Source organism: Oncorhynchus nerka, linkage group LG12 (genome assembly GCF_034236695.1).
Source record: "Oncorhynchus nerka isolate Pitt River linkage group LG12, Oner_Uvic_2.0, whole genome shotgun sequence".
Lineage (NCBI taxonomy): Eukaryota > Metazoa > Chordata > Actinopteri > Salmoniformes > Salmonidae > Oncorhynchus > Oncorhynchus nerka.
In genome coordinates, this window is record NC_088407.1 from 48,602,150 (window position 1) to 48,623,227 (window position 21,078).

The following is a 21,078-nucleotide window of genomic DNA, read 5'->3' on the forward strand; positions in this document are numbered from 1 at the left end:
TATTGGGAATAACTGGACATTACTGAGTTTAAATGGAGTACTGGGTAGGATTAAATGAAAATGATCAGGATTGAACTGAGGTTCAGTGAACCTTGTGAACCATGAGAATATATTGGATACAGGGAGACACGTGTTCCCTTTTCCCTCCTTTTTTCTTCTTCCATGAGCTGCCCAATGCCTTGAGGATGAGCCTTGTGGAGATAGGGATCAGCTTTCAGGAGTGGAAAATGAGGTTGAAGGGTCAAGCATAAAAAGAGAATATACTCCCAGTGCGGCTCGCCTCTAAATTAAGGTTTCTCTAAACTTGGCAGGTTGTATTTCTACAACCCTGCTTATTTCTCTTGGCAACAACATTTGGTCGGAGTAAAAAGAGAATACATTGCTGCTTGGGGCTATCTTGAAACCAAATATATATCATGATGCGATGTTTGAGTTGAAGATAAAAATATAACAGTGAAACTGACTACTGGGCTGCACTTGAGAGGTGCTTATAGAGTTCGAGAGTTGCTTATTTCAGCTTCTCGTTATCAGCCGCGGCACATTGAGAATCAATCAAGGCAGATTACTTATGCAGATTGCTTGAACACACGGTTGATCATGCAAAATGTAAACAAACAAAAGGAGGCCTCTCCTCCTTTGTGCAGTGGAGGCAGAAGGATTGTGCTAATTGTAGGACTAATGCATCGTCTGTGTAGCTGCCAAAAACCCGAAACACAATACAAGTAGATTTCATTGTCAGATCATTATCCCAGTAAGGAAATTACCTTTCACTGTATATTATGCTGAGTTGAATCTCCTTGTTTTGATAAATGTAGTTATTGATAAACACCTGATGTAGCCCTTTCCTGCAGTCAAATGACCTAGTGGCCTCATAGATGGAATGATATTTATATTTTCATAATTCCATGATAAACATTATTTTAAAAACCTGCTGAAAATCCTGTGCTTCTATGTAAAGCGGTTTTGTTATATTTCAGTCGTCTGTGATGTATATAAAGTGTAATATTGGGATGCAAACTCAAAACGTAATACATTTCAACTCTATATCTGACATGGTACAGGTGTCTTCTTATTTTAAGCCCATAACCATGTGTGAGGTGTATACTTTTGTTTCAAAGTAGATTTGTTTAAGACTACCAAGAAACAAGGCCTCCCGAGTGGTGCAGCAGTCTAAGGCACCGCAGTGCTAGCTGTGTCACTACAGATCCTGGTTCGATTCCAGGCTGTGTCGCAGCCAGCTGCAACTGGGAGACCCTTGAGGCGGTGCTCAATTGGCCCAGCGTCATCTGTGTTAGGGAAGGGTTTGGCCGGTCGGGATGTCCTTGTCCCATCGTGATCTGGCGACTCCTGTGGCGGGCTGGGCACATGCATGCTGACAAGGTGTACGGTGTTTCCTCCAACACATTGGTGCGCCTGTCTTCTGGGTTAAGCAGGCACTGTGTCAAGAAGCAGTACGACTTGGCGGGGTGTTTTGGAAGGCGCGCGGCTCTCGACCTTCGCCTCTCCCGAGTCTGTACGGGAGTTGCAGCGATGGGGACAAGACTGTAACTACAAATTGGATACCACAAAATTGGGGAGAAAATGGGTAAAAAAATATATATATATTTAGAAAAAGACTAAACAAGAAACACTGTGAGCCTGATTTAGCCAACTGCAGTAAAAGGTTAGTTATTCCACCTACTTGTCTTATACAAGCATGTATTTCCCTGACATTACCATCCTTACCTCAGATTACTCTTTCTTGGGTGAGATACTGATTCAGAAAATTGAGGCTGTCTACTGTCATTTTTCTGGATATACGAGGGACACATCTCTGATGGGAAATATTGATTGTAGGGGAAGCAGTAAACACAGAAATGTCATGGTTAGATAAATGATAGTCTGGGGGAGTGTCCTTGTAAGAACTTGGTATGTGGGGAATGGGACGGGACTTAACAGCAAAGAGACTGGTATACATCTTCTTAATGACTTTGGGGCTGTATTCAAAAAGGGTTTCAGAGTAAGAGTGCTGATTTAGGATCAGGTCCCCCTCCTGTCCAAAGAATCTTATTGATTATGCTCTAAACTGATCCGTGATCAGCATTGCTACTCTGAAACTCTGTGAATACGGGCTATGTAATCTGCTATATGGCCAGCTTAGTTGTTCAAACCGTACACAAGCTACTTAAATAACAGAATTGATGCTGGACTAATCTGCTTCGGGTCCAGATGCACTTCTTCAATCAACCCTCATTAAGAAATTTAAACTAAACATTAGGTAATATTGTTTAGCATGGCTGATGTAGGGAGAGTGATCAGCAGGTGGTTTAGGGGGGGAAATAGGAAGGACATGTCACAGTGGTCTGAAGTGGTAGGTTTTAACCAGTTTTTCTCGCCTAGGATATGTCTAAAATGGCTCCTCTGCTTTGGCCAAGTCATTGTCAAGACAAACAATGATGTTGCGTGGTTGAATGCAGAAACACTCTGAAACCCAGACTAAAGTACAGTATAGACAAATACAATTTGATTTGATTAATACAGTGCATGTGGAAACTTAACAGAGAAATTAGGTTATGCAGTGGCTCTAATGTATTTTGCTGGTGGTGTGCTGTGCTGTCTGTTGACGTATCGATCCATCACTCACTATGATGTTCCTGCCCTCTCTTAACCTCTCCCTCCCCCCTCCACAGCCAAAGGGCTTTCGACGGTACTACAGCTCCCCACTGCTGATAACGGAGCAGTTTGGCTACATCAAAGAAGTCATGCCCATTGGTAAGCGCACTCTCTTTCCCTTTGCCTTGACAATACTCTAGAGATGTCACTACAAACCAATGTGCATGAACAGAAGATACTCAGCTATTATTGGTAAGTTTCCTTAATTATTAAGAAAAGTATATTTTGTTGTTGAAACCAACACGTTTCGGCAAATGCCTTCATCATATTTACTGAGACAAGATAAAGGACTTTATATTCCTTTCAAAAGGACAACATGAACAGTAGGTTACATTGATACACAGCTAGACTGTCATGTAGGGGTTCTTGTTGTGTGATTGCTTTGACTGAAAATAGGTTTTCTCAATGTCTCCTCCCAGCTTGTGGCAGTAAAGTGGACCCTGTGTATGAAGCTCTCCGGTTCGGGACGTCTCTGGCACAGAAGAACAAGAGGGCCAGTGGCTTTGAGTCCCCCCACAGAAACTCTGTAAGAACAACAACAACAACAACACAATGTATTAATGAAACAACCTCATCAGCAACTCAACAGCTGACAGTCATTTAGGAAACTACTCCATCAACAGTAGCAGTGTGAGGGTAAAATCACTGAGGAAGCCAAGCCAAGCCAGTTAAAAAGCCATGTTACAACCTGTTGTGATAATTGCGTTGTTTGCTCTATAACCCATTCGTTCATACGCCACCGAGATATACAATAATAAGGCCGTGACCATAAAGACAACAGTCTCACAGTGGCGGAATATATTCAACTACACATACGTTTGTTTCATCACAAAACCGGTGAAGTTCACAAAGCAAATATTGCATGTAATACGTTATACCTGTTATACGTTATACGTTCACCTGTAGCATAGTCAATAAGTTCATCCTTTCGACAGTTTACTAGACAACTACTGATTTTGAACCACGGAGTTACCGCAAGTCACCACAAAGACAACAGGAGCACTGCCTCCGCTAATTCAAGCACTATTTCAACGTAAACGTTTAAACATCATCAAATCAACAAGGCTATATATGCTTAGTTTAATACACTGAAAACAAATGTAAAGATACCAAAAACAATTTAGTCCAATCAATGTGGCTAAATATCATGTGGCTGTCCATGGTACTGATTTATCTGTGTGTGTGTGCGTGCGTGTGTGCGTCCGTGCTCATGCAAGTAAAACATTTTTTTTTGACTCGCCCTACTTGTAGACTAGTTGAACGCCAATGCCATTCTCCTCTCTTTCATGTTGGCAAAATGGTTTATGGCTCAGTCATACAGTACACTTTTATTTTTGTTGTCATAGGCTACCTAGCTAAAATGTTTGCTAGCTTCAGTTCCTCGTATGGGCAACAATGAACCAGCTAAGTTAGCTAGCTAGCTAACGTGAGCCTACTAGGATACATCTAGGCTACATATTGAACTTCAATCATCTCAGGCCAGTTGCACAAAATATGAATTTATTGTTAGATCAGAATTGCCATCATAATCATTGGCCTGTACAGAGAATTAAGTCAAAAACACAAGTCCAAATCCCCATCTCCATCCATGGCTTAGGAAAGGCCCGATTTAGCAAGCTAGCTACTGCAGGACATCAACACAGCAGATCAGAAACAGACAAGTTTGAAAATGATGTTTTGCTTAGGAAGTGTTTTGATTGCTCTGAAGCCAAATCCAAACTGGCTTCCCTTGGTCGGGCATTTTGCTGCACCAAGACAACCCACAGTTCAGCTCAGCTCAACGATGATTGGCTAATTATTTTAGGCCAAATACCAAATGGCCAAATGCTTACAGGTCTCAATCAATCAAATGCTACTGCGGCAACATGTTATACTCTTTTGGTCCAGACAGCATCAGATACATGGGCTACACATACTGAGATTCAGCCACTTGCTAATTCATGGAAATGTATGAAAACACAGAGAGACGAAAGATAAATTATTTTAGAATTTTTATAGGTTAATTATTTGGGGACGCCTGGCTTCCCTTTGAATCCACTGCCCATCAGCAACACATAGTGATTCATAACTGTCACGCCCTGGTCGAAGTATGTTGTGTTTATCTTCATGTATTGGGTCAGGCCAGGGTGTGGCATGGGGTTTTTGTATTGTGGTGTGTTTTGTCTTGGGGTTTTGGTGTTGGTATTGGGATTATAGCTTAGTGGGGTATCTAGCAAAGTCTATGGTTGTCTGGAGTGGTTCTCAATCAGAGGCAGGTGTTTATCGTTGTCTCTGATTGGGAACCATATTTAGGCAGCCATATTCTTTGAGTTTGTCGTGGGTGATTGTCCTTAGTGTCTTTGTTCCTCCGCTGTGTTAGTTGACACAAGTATAGGCTGTTTCGGTTTTCGTTACGTTTATTGTTTTGTAGTGTTTGTATTGATTCGTGTTTTACGTTTGTAGATTAAACATGGATCGCAATCTACACGCTGCATTTTGGTCCGACTCTCCTTCACACCTAGAAAACCGTTACAGAATCACCCACCACAAACGGACCAAGCAGCGTGTCAACAGGCAGGAGCCACAGGAGAGGCAACAGAGGCAGCAGCAGCAGCAGGAGCAGCAGCCGCTGCAGTGGGAGAGGCTGCACTACCTGGAGAAATGGACATGGGAGGACGAACTGGACGGTAAAGGACCCTGGGCTCAGCCTGGAGAATATCGCCACCCCAAGGAAGAACTGGAGGCGGCGAAAGCTGAGAGGCGCAGGTATGAGGAGGCAGCACGGCGTAACGGATGGAAGCCCGAGAGTCAGCCCCAAAAATTTCTTGGGGGGGGACTCACAGGGAGTAGGGCTATGCTAGGTAGGAGACCTACGCTAACTTCCTGTGGTTACCGGGGGGCTAGAGAGACCGGGCAGGCACCATGTTATGCAGTGGTGCGCACGGTGTCCCCAGTGCGGGTGCATAGCCCGGTGCGGTATATTCCACCTCCGCGTATCGGCTGGGCTAGATTGAGCGTCGAGCCAAATGCCATGAAGCCGGCTCTACGCATCTGGTCCCCAGTGCGTCTCCTTGGGCCGGCTTACATGGCACCAGCCTTGCGCTCGGTGTCTCCGGTTCGCCTGCATAGCCCAGTGCGGGCTATTCCACCTCGCCGCACTGGCAGGGCGACCGAGAGTATTCAACCAGGTAAGGTTGGGCAGGCTCGGTGCTCAAGAGCTCCAGTGCGCCTGCACGGTCCGGTCTATCCAGTACCACCTCCACACCCCAGCCCTCCGGTAGCAGCTCCCCGCACCAGGCTTCCTGTGCGTGTCCTCGGTTCAGTACCACCAGTGCCAGCACCACGCATCAGGCCTACAGTGCGCCTCGCCTCTCCTGCGCTGTCGGAGTCTCCCGCCTCTCCAGCGCTGTCGGAGCCTTTCGCCTCTCCAGCGCTGCCGGAGTCTCCCGCCTCTCCAGCGCTGCCGGAGTCTCCCGCCTGTTCAGTGCAGCCAGAGCTGCCAGCCTGCATGGAGCAGTCAGAGCTGCCAGTCTGCATGGAGCAGCCAGAGATGCCAGTCTGCATGGAGCAGCCAGAGATGCCAGTCTGCATGGAGCAGCCAGAGATGCCAGTCTGCATGGAGCAGCCAGAGATGCCAGTCTGCATGGAGCAGCCAGAGATGCCAGTCTGCATGGAGCAGCCAGAGCCGTCAGTCTGCATGGAGCAGCCAGAGCCGTCAGTCTGCATTGAGCAGCCAGAGCTGTCAGTCTGCATGGAGCAGCCAGATATGTCAGTCTGCATGGAGCAGCCAGAGCTGTCAGTCTGCATGAAGCAGCCAGAGCTGCCAGTCTGCAAGGAGCTGCCAGTCTGCAAGGAGCTGCCAGTCTGCAAGGAGCTGCCAGTCTGCAAGGAGCTGCCAGTCTGCAAGGAGCTGTCAGTCTGCAAGGAGCTGCCAGTCTGCAAGGAGCTGCCAGTCTGTAAGAAGCCGCCAGACCTGTCAGCCTACATGGAGCAGCCAGAGCCGCCAGTCAGCGTGAAGCAGCCAGAGCCGCCAGTCAGCATGGAGCAGCCAGATCTTTCAGTCTGCCAGGATCCGCCAGTCAGCCAGACTCTTCCAGATCCGCCAGTCAGCCAGACTCTTCCGGATCTGCCAGTCAAGCAGACTCTTCCGGATCTGCCAGTCAACCAGACTCTTCCGGATCTGCCAGTCAACCAGACTCTTCCGGATCTGCCAGTCAACCAGACTCTTCCGGATCTGCCAGAACTGCCAGTCGGCCAGGATCTGCCAGTCAGCCAGGATCTGCTGAGACCACCAGCCAGCCAGGATCTGGTAGATCTATCTACCTGCCTGAGCTTCCTCTCACTCCTGAGCTTCCTCTCACTCCTGAGCTTCCTCTCACTCCCGAGTTTCCTCTCACTCCCGAGTTTCCTCTCACTCCCGAGCTTTCTCTCACTCCCGAGCTTCCCCTCAGTCCCGAGCTGTCCTTCAGTCCCGATCTGCTCCTCAGTCCAGTGGGGTTCTGGGTGAGGACTACTAGGCCATGGTCGGCGGCGAGGGTGGGCTATCCAGGGACGCGAGGAGAGGGGACTAAGACATTGACTGAGTGGGGTCCACGTCCCGCGCCGGAGCCGCCACCATGGACAGACGCCCACCCGGACCCTCCCTATTGTTTTGAGGTGCGTTCGGGAGTCCGCACCTTAGGGGGGGGGGTTCTGTCACGCCCTGGTCGAAGTATGTTGTGTTTATCTTCATGTATTTGGTCAGGCCAGGGTGTGGCATGGGGTTTTTGTATTGTGGTGTGTTTTGTCTTGGGGTTTTGGTGTTGGTATTGGGATTATAGCTTAGTGGGGTATCTAGCAAAGTCTATGGCTGTCTGGAGTGGTTCTCAATCAGAGGCAGGTGTTTATCGTTGTCTCTGATTGGGAACCATATTTAGGCAGCCATATTCTTTGAGTTTGTCGTGGGTGATTGTCCTTAGTGTCTTTGTTCCTGTCGCTGTGTTAGTTGACACAAGTATAGGCTGTTTCGGTTTTCGTTACGTTTATTGTTTTGTAGTGTTTGTATTGATTTGTGTTTTGCGTTTGTTGATTAAACATGGATCGCAATCTACACGCTGCATTTTGGTCCGACTCTCCTTCACACCTAGAAAACCGTTACAATAACTAGTTAACTAATAGCTACAGTATGTCAAACCAGTGGTTAGGCTACTAACATAACAATCATTAAGCAGGTGATTTTAATGTGTTTATGTCTGTGCTTTGGTGCTTCTCTTTCATCTTTAATGCGAGCGATTAGTGCTTTTTGAGGTCGGTTCGGATTGATTATTAAAAAAATGATCACGGGTTTCGATGCATTATGTGGGTTGAATGCTGTAACACTGAATAAAATATGTTAGTGACTGCCCATTACTGCTCATCACTTATTAACCATCATATATTACATTTCCTTTACTTTAAATCAAATATTTGTTTTATTTTATGACTATGAGCCTATGCTGTCTGACAAAATCACTGTTTTAGGAGTTTTTCAAAGTAATTAAGGCATACTTTTATGGCTGCTGAATACCAACTATCAATCACTTAGATCATGTATTTTCAGGCTCGCGAAGCAACTGCTTTCCATCCCTCTAGATCGTGGGTTCTCTCTTCTCTCAGTCTCCATGTCTGCTCCTCACAGACCGGACAAGTTTAACACTAGAACCGCCATAGCCGAACGGCCACTGGCGTTTGATTTTGTAAATAAAAAAATCTGCTCCCCACCAAAAAACTATGTCCTGTCCCTTTCCTGACTTTCCCTAAATGTTTTTATTTTACACTGCTCATTTGTCAGAATTTTGAAATCAAAACAGAAAAGTATTTAGAGCCTTCTTACCCATTTTTTTCACACCTATTCCCAACTTAATCCCCCAAGACAATGTGCTGTAGGTCGTTGGTACCCAGCCAGGCGCTAATGCGACTCTCTTTTCCTCACTGAATGAACGACAAATGGATGAATGGGCAATAATTATGCACCTTCACAATTGAATTTAAATTAGGCCTAACTGAATGATAAGGAGGGTGCATGATTAGGAAGGTGACGAGGTAGATTTAATTTAGAAAGACAATAGTGTAATGATGAGTTTGTGTTATGCCTATTTATCAGCGTTGGCGCTCAGTTAATGATTTGACCACGCACCTTGCAGGTTGATACCATTCTCTTTTACGTTTTACTTTGTAAAAATAAGCTATTGAAGGACTGTTTTATATACTGTAACTCTATTACTAATAAAATGTATTGTAAGGTAAATGAAAACATGCTATATGTTGCGGTAGGTCTTTAGAATAATGCAAAACATATCCTTGACTCTATCCAAGTTGATGAGCGGGAAACAAACGATGCCAGTCAGCCGGCACAGCAGGCCCATCGAAACTACACCTAAACTATACCAAAACTAATTTCACACATAATAAGAGTTAGCCAATAGACAAGATTAAATTTACAATAATCTGATGAGTGACAATATTAAGCCTATAAATTGTCAAATTGTACATGAAGAGATGGGCGCATTTTGTAATTGACAGATGCAGGAAAAGGAGCATCGCTTTATCAAATCCACCTTCAGGGTCACGTGCAGATAAAATATTTTTATGACACTTACCCTTTTCAAATAACTCTCAAAATTCAAGAGGTGCAGCTCTGTTTCCAAATCGAATCTTTTCCAAGAATGTCCGTGCTCTGGCTGTGCAGCAGGCCCCTAGTGATTAGACTGTTGGGCCAGTAAACGAAAGGTTGCTGGATCGAAACCCTGAGCTGACAAGGTAAAAAATCTGTCATTCTGCCCTTGAGCAAGGCAGTTAACCCACTGTTCCCGGGGTGCCAAAGATATGGCTGTCGATTAAGGCAGATCCCGTACAACGCTGTGTACTACTTCCTTCACAGAACACCCCACAAGTCCTCAACTGGCAGCTTCATATCTCAGACTGGCCAATAAAAATACAAATTTAAGATGGGCAAAAGAACACAGACACTGGACAGAGGAACACTGGCTAGAAGACCAGCATCCTGGAGTCACCTCTTCACTGTTAATGTTGAGACTGGTGTTTTGCTGGTACTATTTAATGAAGCTGCCAGTTGAGGACTTGTGAGGAGTCTGTTTCTCAAACTAGACACTCTAATGTGCTTGTCCTCTTGCTCAGTTGTGCACAGGGACCTCCCACTCCTCTTTCTATTCTGGTTAGAGCCAATTTGCGCTGTTCTGTGAAGGGAGTAGGACACAGCATTGTACGAGATCTTAACAGTTTTCAGCTGTGCTAACATAATTGCAAAAGGGTTTTCTAATGATCAATTAGCCTTTTAAAATGATGAACTTGGATTAGCTAACACAACGTTCCATTGGAACACAGGAGTGATGGTTGCTGATAATGGGCCTCTGTACGCCTACTGTATGTAGATGTTCCATAAAAACAAATCTGCTGTTTCCAGCTACAATAGCCATTTCCAACATTAACTATGTCTACACTGTATTTCAGATAAATTTGATGTTATTTTAATGGACAAGAAATGTGCATTTCTTTCAAAAACAAGGACATTTCTAAGTGACCCCAAATTTGAATGGTAGTGTACATATGAGATGAGTAAGGCAAAATATGTAAACACTATTAAAGTGACTAGGTGTTCCATTATTAAAGTGGCCAGTGGTTTAAAGTCTGTGTGTATAGGGCAGCAGCGTCTAATGTGCTAGTGATGGCTATTTAACATACTGATGGCCTTGAGATAGAAGCTGTTTTTCAGTCTCTCGCTCCCAGCTTTGATGCACCTGTACTGACCTCGTCTTCTGGATGATAGCAGGGTGAACAGGCAGTGGCTTGGGTGGTTTTGTCCTTGATTATCTTTTTGGCCTTCCTGTTTTGGCCTTCAAGTGCTGTAGGTGTCCTGGAGGGCAGGTAGGTTGATGCATTGGGCAGACAGCACAACCCTCTGGAGAGCCCTGCTGTTGTGGGCGGTGCAATTGGCGTACCGGGCAGTGATACAGCCCGACAGGATGGTCTCAATTGTACATCTGTAAAAGTTTGTGAGGGTTTTGGTGCCAAGTCAAATTTCTTTAGCCTCCTGAGATTGAAAAGGTGCACGCCGAGGAACTTGAAGCGTTCCACCTTCTCCACTGTTGTCCCGTCGATGTGGATAGGGGGGTGCTCCCACTGCTCCCTCTTTTGTTTCCTGAAGTCAATGGATGAATGGGCGATAGAAACCAGATAGAAATTGATAATGGTGCATGTCACATTAGTTCAGTTTTTGTTAGATGCAGATGTCGATGTGGATAGGGGATAGGGGGTGCTCCCTTTACTGTTTCCTGAAGTCAGTGGATGAATGGGCGATGTAGAAACTGATAATGGTGCATGTCACTTTAGTTCAGTTTTGGTTAGATGTCAAAGCCATGTACTTGCTCAATGGCTTTCCATATCTGGAGAAAGATGAAACCAGGCCAGCGGGTGAGCAATTTTCTGAGACTGTGGGTTTGAGACTCGTGGAGCCTTCCATGGGCAAAGACAGAAATGTGACCATGGACAACTTATTCACATCAATTTCCCTGGTAGACAAGTTGATTGCAAATAAGACTAGCCTGCTTGGAACAGTGAACAAACAAAGGCGGGAGCTGCCCCCCTCTGCGCAAAACAACATACCAGTGGAGCTGTGGTAAAGCAACACTCATGGTGTACAGATGTAAAATAAATAAGTGTTTGCATCCTCAGCACCATGCATCCCATTGTTGCCATCGGCAGTGACCAGAAGAAGAAACCGGAGACGGTGACAGACTGCAATCGCACAATGGTATATATCTCTGCCATATACAGATAGCCTTTCCACCTGCCAAACACCAAATATGGTCCCCTTTTATTATATTACATTCATATTATTACTATTAGTATTATTATTCTATATCATTCTAACCTATTCTATTTTATGTAATAGTTTAGTGTGGGTGCACTCGACCAGATGGCAAGACTGTGCTCTGTAAAAGGAGGTACTCGCAGCTCTCCTGTTGTGGTGTTTTACAACGTGCTCGACATGGGTGCCATCAACGCGTACGTGTTGTACAAGCAATGCCTTGATAAGACAGTCAGCAGGAGAGATTTCATCATGGATCTGGCATGTGAGCATTGTGAGAACCACATGAACGCCAAGAAAGAAGCTACAGCCGTCAAGCAGGCTGCCAAGGCAGCAGGTCCTGCTCTCCCTCTTCCCCAAGCACCACAGTTCCCACTCTGGAAAAATAAGACAATGTCAAGTAGGTGCACGCGGAATGAGACACATTTGTTCACACAAAGCCCCGAAGCTGTGTGCTGATTGTGGACCCGAAGCATAAAGAGAAGACGCGATTGATTCATGTGTAAAGGCACGGGTAGAAGGGCATAATACAGTGTCTGATACGATCAACAAATGACTGTTTTTATATCTTGTCATGAATATATTTCCACAAATATTTATTCATGCAATTAATCCTTTGCAATTGTTCATGCACTGGTGGTTTTGTTTAGGAATACAGAAAATTATTTCACCTGCGCAGCTGGCTGTTTGTATTATTATTATTTATCACGTTTCAGGAGAAGACCCAGATGCAGACAGTGTCGAAGTGACAACGTTTATTACTAGAACAGGGGGCAGGCAAAACCACAGGCCTGATCCGAGTCCATAAGGTACAGAATGGCAGGCAGTCTCGGGGTCAGAGCAGGCAGAGGTCAATAATCCAGGGTGGTGTGACAAGGTACAGAACAGCAGGCAGGCAGAAATGGTAAAAACCAGGAAAACTAGAAAACAGGAACTAGAAAAAAGACAGCTGCAAGGGGAAACCGCTGGTAGGCTTGATGAACAAAACAAACTGGCAACAGACAAACAGAAAACACAGGTATAAATACACTGGGGATAATGGGGAAGATAGGCGACACCTGGACAATTATTATAATTTGAGTTTCTTCTTTGTCTAAACAAGCTGTAACTGGACATGATTAATTACTATAACTCTATTACTAATCAAATATACAAATAAAGTTGATCAAATGGATTAAACTTTAATGTTTTAATTGCAAGGGAAATTAAAATAGGCTATAGGCCTAGTTATATGCTGAAAGGCCATGCGGTTCTAGTGTTAAGCGGGCACACAATGGATTATGGTCATTGTAGTTAACTACCACATTTTCTGCGCTAAACTATGTCGAATATTGGATGGTTTGTAACTACAACTCCCTGCTACATTGCACAGTTCAGGCTTGATCTGATTTATCTCTACAGAAACAGCTCACAGAAGAAAAATCAAACATAACGAAATGGTATTCAAATAATTTAAGCAATTAGTTGTTTAAAAAACAAAAAATAACTGGACATTTTGGAATAATCGCTCAGCATTAATCTTTACCTCCTGTGAGTGAATAAGGAAAGGGAGAGGGGATACCTAGTCATTTGCACAACTGAATGCATTCAACCGAAATGTGGCTTCCGCATTTAACTCCTCTGAGTCAGAGAATAAGTGTAGGGACTCAGTACATTAGGACAGATACTGGCACCTAGGAAACATGGTGGTGTATCTGTGCTCCGGCACAGTTGCGTGGCTGCTGCTACACTGGCTTAATTGATTAGAGTTCGATCACTCATTTTAGCCTGGCAGCATGGTTGACGGGTCAAGTTAATACATTATGTACTTTATATATTCTGTTATATTCAGCTGGACTAATGGTACAGATGAGAGACACACAATGAAGTACGTGCCAAAACTAGCGTGCTCTGTTTCTTACAGCAATGATTGGAATGCAATGATTGTACAATTGAAACAAAGAACAGTATGAATATCTACAGTACAGCAGCTTCAATACAGGTGTCCTTGTTGTATGTTTACTCCAGCTCTTTAATACCTGATCGTCAGTGGTTGAAAAAGTACCTAATTGTCATACTTGAGTAAAAGTAAAGATACCTTAACAGAAAATGGCTCAAGTAAAAGTGAAAGTCACCCAGTAAAATTCTACTTGAGTAAAAGTCTAAAATGATTTGATTTTAAATATACTTAAGTATGAAAAGTAAATATTTCAAAATATACTTCAGTATCAAAAGTAAAAGTATAAGTCATTTCAAATTCCTTAAATATGGCAAACCAGACGGCACGATTGTCTTGTTTTTTTAAATTTACGGATAGTCAGGGGCACACTCCAACAATCAGACATAATTTACAAATGAAGCATTTGTGTTTAGTGAGTCCATCAAATCAGAGGCAGTGGGGATGAGCATGGATGTTCTCTTGATTAGTGCGTGAATTGGACCATTTTCCTGTCCTGTTAAGCATTCAAAATGTAACGAGTACTTTTGGGTGTCAGAGAAAATGTATGGAGTAAAAAGTACATTATTTTCTTTAGGAATGTAGTGGAGTAAAAGTAAAAGTTGTCAAAAATAGAAATAGTAAAGTAAAGTACAAATACCCAAAAAAACAACTTAAGTACAGTAGTACTTTAAAGTATTTTTACTTAAGTACTTTACACCACAGTTGATCGTGTAATCAATTACAGCCAATAAGGAGTAAATATGACCAATAAAGGAAATCTAGGGGGGATTGGAATGACGACTCCAGGAGAGATATCTGCTCATGAAAAACGCTCAGATTACAGAGCTTTTAGACAGAGAGGAGGACTCGAAGACTCAAAGCATAAAAATTACACCTTTCATCTCCTGCAGTTTATCTGTGTAAATCTCACATTAACTGTACTGCGACTTGAATCAGCCCTTTCTACAAGGATGTCTCAAAGCAACCAGGGCAGTCCTGTCAACGGCAACTGCTATGAATGGGTCTAAAATACTATGTGTTTAGACACTGGGACAATGTGATCACAGCAAGGGTTACCATCAATGATAGCAGAGGGCAAACTCAAGTAAACTCAGCTCACCCACCCCTTTTGCTTACCACTACATACAATAATAATGACCAACTGCAGATTTTGAGCCCATATTACTTTACTTCCACATTCAGTTGATTGGATCATCAGTGTTGTTATGATTCCTTCAACTGTAGCCCAGTCATAATATTAGTCAATGTTTTGGAGCTCCATTGAGCAGTTTTTGTAAATTCCAAGATAACATCAAAGCTTTTATGGTGGTCCTGAAAGTGGTCCAACATCTAGACCACCCTCTACGATTCTCAGAAGTGTGGCAAACATTAGGATGTTGTAGAAAGCAGTGTTTCTCAGTGTGTGCATGTTCTGGGTACCTATCTACTGTATGACGGGTGATCTGAATGACTGGTATCAATATGTCAGTTAGATGTAATAGCTTCTATCTGCTCCCACAGACCAGTGACTTGGCCCAGGTTCCAGAAGAGGCCGTCGCTAACAGCAGTCAACATGAACTCACCAGGAAGCACAGTGACAATGGTGAGTACTGTACACAGTGTACTCAGTGGAGTAAAGTACCTAAGTAAAAATACTGTAAAGTACTACTTAAGTTTTTGGGGTTATTTGTACTTTACTTTACTATTTATATTTTTTTTAACTTTTACTTCACTACATTCCTAAAGAAAATAATGTACCTTTTACTCCATACATTTTCCCTGGCATCCAAAAGTACTCGTTACATTTTGAATGCTTACCAGGCTCAGAACTAAAAGCACAAGCATTTCGCTACACTCGCATTAACATCTGCTAACCATGTGTATGTGACCAATAAAATCTGATTTGATTTGACAGGAAAATAGTCCAATTCACGCACTTATCACGAGAACATCCATGGTCATTCCTATTGCCTCTGATGGCGGATTCACTAAACACAAATGCTTTGTTTGTAAATTATGTCTGAGTGTTGGAGTGTGCTCCTGGCTATCTGTAAAAAAGAAAAGAAATGGTGCCATCTGGTTTGCTTAATGTAAGACATTTTAAATTATTCATACTTTTACTTTTGATCCTGAAGTATATTTTAGAAATTACATTTACTTTTGATATTTAAGTACTGTATATTTAAAACAAAATACTTTTAGACTTTTACTCAAGTAGTATTTTACTGGGTGACTTTCACTTGGTGACTTCCACCACTGGGTGTACCAAGAGGCAGCCATTAGTGACACTGGGAAATGCACTGCTGTTATGCATAGACATTATGAATGAAACATTACTGACTACTTAATGATATCTCCATAATCTTAAAAATGCTATACCTAGAATTTCTCAGAACGTCACCCCTAAAGTGGAAGATAGGTGAATTGCAACAGTACTAGGCTGCATTCAAAACAAATCTCCCCCATCCCATGCATCCTATTTCTTCTAACATGGCGGAGGGTCGCACATGAACCTTTTACTTTAGGCTTTAGTCCACCAGCTTCAAAGGGCTGTAAAAAATAATATTTTTTGTTATTGAAAATATATTTCATAGCAATTTAGATGGTATAATGATTCTCTACACTTTTCAGTGCTTGTTTTCTCATGTAAACGGAAATTGAGCGATTTTAGCATCCAGGAAATAACAGTGCGATTTCTACATTGGCCACTTGACCCGATTTCCACTAGATAACATAGCCACAAACAGCTTTCCCATTTTAACAACAGATGCCGCTCCGGCCGGAAAAATCATTAGCCGAATATCACAGCCAATTACAACACTGGCGAGTAAGTAATACTGTGAAACACTATCATTCCGCTATTACTGCAGATATACACTGAGTATACAAAACATTAAGAAAATTATAGAACTTCAAGGTGAAAGTATTGCCAGAATAGGAATTGGACTGTAGTGAAAAGTTTATCATGATTGTATAACATACAGTATTTCAGAAAATCAATTATATCAATGTATGAATGAATCTTACGGGAGGTGACATTGACTGAGCTTTTCTGTAGAATCCGTAGAGGGCCTTGCAAAACAATTGACCAATACACCAAACATGTATGTTACATACATTGAGTGTACAAAGATTAAGAACACCTGCTCTTTCCATTACATAGACTGGCCAGGTGAATTCAGGTGAAAGCTATGATCCCTTATTTATGTCACTTGTTAAATCCACCTCAATCAGTGTAGATGAACGGGAGTTAAAGAAGGATTTTTAAGCCATGAATCAATTGAGATATGGATTGTGTATGTGTGCCATTCAGAGGATGAAAGGGCAAGACAAAATATTTCAGTGCCTTTGAACGAGGTATGGTAGTAGGTGCCAGGCGCACCGGTTTGTCTGAAGAACTGCAATGCTGCTGGGTTTTTCACGCTCACCAGTTTCCCATGTGTATCAAGAATGGTCCACCACCCAAAGGACATCCATCCAACTTGACACAATTGTGGGAAGCATTGGAGTCAACATGGGCCAGCATCCCTGTGGAATGCTTTCAACACATTGTAGAGTCCATGCCCTGACAAATTGAGGCTGTTCTGAAGGCAACTACATATCAGAAAGGTGTTCCTAATGTTTGGTATACTCAGTGTATTACATACATTTTCTGAAATTACAATGCAAAAAAAATAAAAATAAATCCAATGTGTCCTATATTTTTGGTCAAAAAAAGAGGTAATCATTTCATGGAGTCTGTGAAGGAATAAACCACATGGTTTCTTCCTTATTAGAAGTTTCAGGATGCTTGTATCTAAACCAAAGTAGATCATTTTAAGATTGTTCTATATTCAATTCAATTCAATTCAAGGGCTTTATTGGCATGGGAAACATGTGTTAACATTGCCAAAGCAAGTGAGGTAGACAACATACAAAGTGAATATATAAGGTGAAAAACAACAAAAATGAACAGTAAACATTACACATACAGAAGTTTCAAAACAGTAAAGACATTACAAATGTCATATTATATATATATATATATATATATATATATATATATATATATATATATATATATATATACAATGTACAAATAGTTAAAGGACACAAGATAAAATAAATAAGCATAAATATGGGTTGTATTTACAATGGTGTTTGTTCTTCACTGGTTGCCCTTTTATCGTGGCAACAGGTCACAAATCTTGCTGCTGTGATGGCACACTGTGGAATTTCACCCAGTAGATATGGGAGTTTTTCAAAATTGGATTTGTTTTCGAATTCTTTGTGGATCTGTGTGATCTGGGTGAAATATGTATCTCTAATATGGTCATACATTGGGCAGGAGGTTAGGAAGTGCAGCTCAGTTTCCACCTCATTTTGTGGGCAGTGAGCACATAGCCTGTCTTCTCTTGAGAGCCATGTCTGCCTACGGCGGCCTTTCTCAATAGCAAGGCTATGCTCACTGAGTCTGTACATAGTCAAAGCTTTCCTTAATTTTGGGTCAGTCACAGTGGTCAGGTATTCTGCCGCTGTGTACTCTCTGTGTAGGGCCAAATAGCATTCTAGTTTGCTCTGTTTTTTTGTTAATTCTTTCCAATGTGTTAAGTAATTATCTTTTTGTTTTCTCATGATTTGGTTGGGTCTAATCTATATATCAGTTGGATTCTCTATAAGCTTAAGTATGAGGTCCTAAACCTAGCATGAAAGTGCATCCATGTAGCTGTGTCGGCTAATATAGGTAAAATGTTTGCCTTGGGGTAAGTTGAGCCAGTGGTTGAGCCAATGGCAAGTTGAGCAAATTGCAAGACATTATTGCTGGGATATGAGGTAACAACAGGGCCTATAAATTTCAAAAAGGGTCTGATCCTTAAGAGGTTTAATACAATTATAAGTACAAAGTGTTTGTTAGGTGTTGAGCCTGAGTTAAAATATGCTTTAAATTATTAAAAGATAAAAGAGCGATTGTATTGAATTGTGTTTCGGAAATAAAGATAGACATGGTCTTTAAAAGGTAGTGGTACAAATGAATTCAGTACAGAAATGTGTATGTTGCTTCACTTACCCTGTCCTGCCGCTCTCCTTACCCCATACCCAGGGGGAGTTGAGCCAAGAGACCCCTTTTTCTGGACAAGCTATGTTTTCAAAACTGTAATGTTTACATGAATTCTGATTCTTTCCAGGGATACAAAACATCCTGAAATACAGTATATGTAAATATATTTGTTAGAAATAATACTATTTCCCTTGACAGAGTGATGTGGAATTAAAGAACTGCTCAACTTACCCCACTCTCCCCTACTTGCATCTCAGTTCTATGTATGGGTACAGTATTCAGAGTAAGATCTCAAAGACACATTTAATTATAGGAGAAATAAGCCAATGAGCCTGACCTTTTGCTTACAGTAGCATTCACCCAGAACAATGAAGTCAAAAAAAGCACACTATTCAAAATGCCATTTGAAGCTCCACACAAAGAATATCATCTGTCCCATAAGGATAGAGAAATAGAAACATTGTGCTGTATTCCTCTCTGCTTGCCACATGTAGAGACTGGAATTTCTACTCAACCATATTTGAATATCTGGACAGGGCTCAGTAGGGAAAAAATGACCCAAACTTAAAGTATGAGAATCTGCCCCGTTCGTAGTCCCATCCGAATACCCTGTGGCTTTCTGAAATATGTATTTATTCATGAAATAGCTTCTCTACCAAAGCTTGTAAAATTAATGCTTAGGTTTATTCCAGGACATTCAGTAGATAAAATCCCACTGCTGTAGATATTCAACCAAGCTTCTCTGTCTTCTATAGCTTTGATAATTTAAGTATTTGTCATTGATATGTGGTGATTTATTGAATGTTTTGTGTTCCAGTGTTCACATCACTTGAGAACGGGACGGAGCCCATTCCCTATTGCCATGTGGCTGAGAGGAAACCTGATGATTCACCGGTAAGGAGCCCAAGGACTTGATATACAGTATAGTATGAAGATGGCGATGGCGCCGTACTGGATGGCTGCCGTTTTGCAAGCTTTCGACGCAACTTTGCTATTTTGTGATTTTTAGTTTATTTTCATGAAATGTATCCACTATCATTTCTTACAACCGATAGGAACTTTTGAACATCAGATTGGCAGTTAATTACCTCAATATCGGCTTTGACTTCAACTAATCTGCCCGGTGCCCATTCGGTAATTCCGACCCAATTTTCAACATTACAATGACAAGAGTGTGGGGTAGGGCTGTTACAGTGACAGTATTACTGCCACACCAGCGGTCATGAGTCATGACGGCATTCAAATTCCATGTGACCGTTTAGTCACGGTAATTAGGATTCTCCCAGTTCTGATGCTGCTGATGGTCATTAGTAGCCTACCAAACATGCTAACTGCCTGGTACTCCCTTTAATCACTCTGACATCAATGCAAATGTAAATCAAACACTTCATAGCAGAACTATGAGCTCATGTTATGCAACATTTCTATAGGCTTTGCAATTGCGTGAAAAAACAGAGTGATGGCCTCTATTAAAAAGAGGAGGATCCCATTACCTTTCTATAGGCTAGGCCTACTATATTTATTTCTCAACTTTCCTAATATTAAGCACATTCCTTCTCTTTAAAACAGGAGTATAGCCTACCTCACTGGTATGAAAATGAACCACGGGAAAAGCGCTCTCCATTCGCTATTTAAGTGCATAGATGTATTTTTTTCCACTGCACCTGTTTCGAGATAGGTGCGTGATAATGGTCCATTCTAAATCAAAACTAATTTACATTTACATTTACATTTAAGTCATTTAGCAGACGCTCTTATCCAGAGCGACTTACAAATTCACCCATTTATTAATTTGTATATGTAAAGACAAGATTGAATCAATAATAGTGTGATGGGTGACAATATTAGCCTATCACTTGTGAATTATATATTATCACTTGTGAATGATGCCCAGCTTTTTTTTGCGACCTTTTCAAATCATAGTCACACACCTGTAGCCTAGCCCATAGGCCTATATGTTTTGATCACAACTAAAGTTGGCAAATAACTTCTTAAAAGTAATCATTCATCCACTTTACAAGGGATATAGAGCCTAACTGGCATACATAAGCTGCGTGTGAGTTTCAAATTTGGGGAAAGATAATTTTCACCATAACATGGTGTTTTCCAACTTATGGAACATTCATGCTTATAGTCTGCTGCCGTGTGCGCATTGCTGCGCTTATAATGTGAAGAAATAGCCTAATAGTTTATCAAAATTTTAAGCTAAACATTCTCATCTGTTTCATTAGGCTCATTGCTTAAAACATGTTTTTTTGATGCTAGTGGTTGTATTAATTTGGGATCTATCGCATCCCACAACTGTCCTGGACAATGTTTTGAATATTTATTTCTCACACAGAATAGGTCAACTTTTGTACTATGGGGGATAGTAGATTGACATATGCTAGTGCTTTTGCTGTTCGTTAGGCCTACTAATCTTGTTGGCTGATGAAAAGTAAATGTGGACAGTTCTTCCAATATATTCAATATGTGCCTCGGAATTGGATTCGGACGCGTGAAGTTGTGTCCCCGATGTGTCTGTCTTCAATTGTAGCCTTTGAGATAGACCCGATCACGTGACTGAGAGCCATGTGAGTGAGAGGCACACAACTCAAGGGCAGAACGGCCACTGGATGCAAAAGGCATGGATTTTTTTAGGGGGCA

The 21,078-nt window shown here is 42.1% G+C and overlaps 1 protein-coding gene across 2 annotated transcripts in view; it reads left to right on the forward strand.

Annotated features, from left to right (window-relative positions):
* Positions 1-21,078, forward strand: part of LOC115138305 (SH3 and cysteine-rich domain-containing protein-like) — a 96,768-nt gene that overhangs the window by 35,757 nt on the left and 39,933 nt on the right. For both annotated transcript variants that reach the window (XM_029675010.2, XM_029675011.2), the window contains exons 4-7: positions 2,670-2,751; positions 3,072-3,178; positions 14,916-14,997; positions 19,250-19,326. In XM_029675010.2, the coding sequence (XP_029530870.1) occupies positions 2,670-2,751; positions 3,072-3,178; positions 14,916-14,997; positions 19,250-19,326 (348 nt within the window). The remainder of the gene's footprint in view (positions 1-2,669; positions 2,752-3,071; positions 3,179-14,915; positions 14,998-19,249; positions 19,327-21,078) is intronic.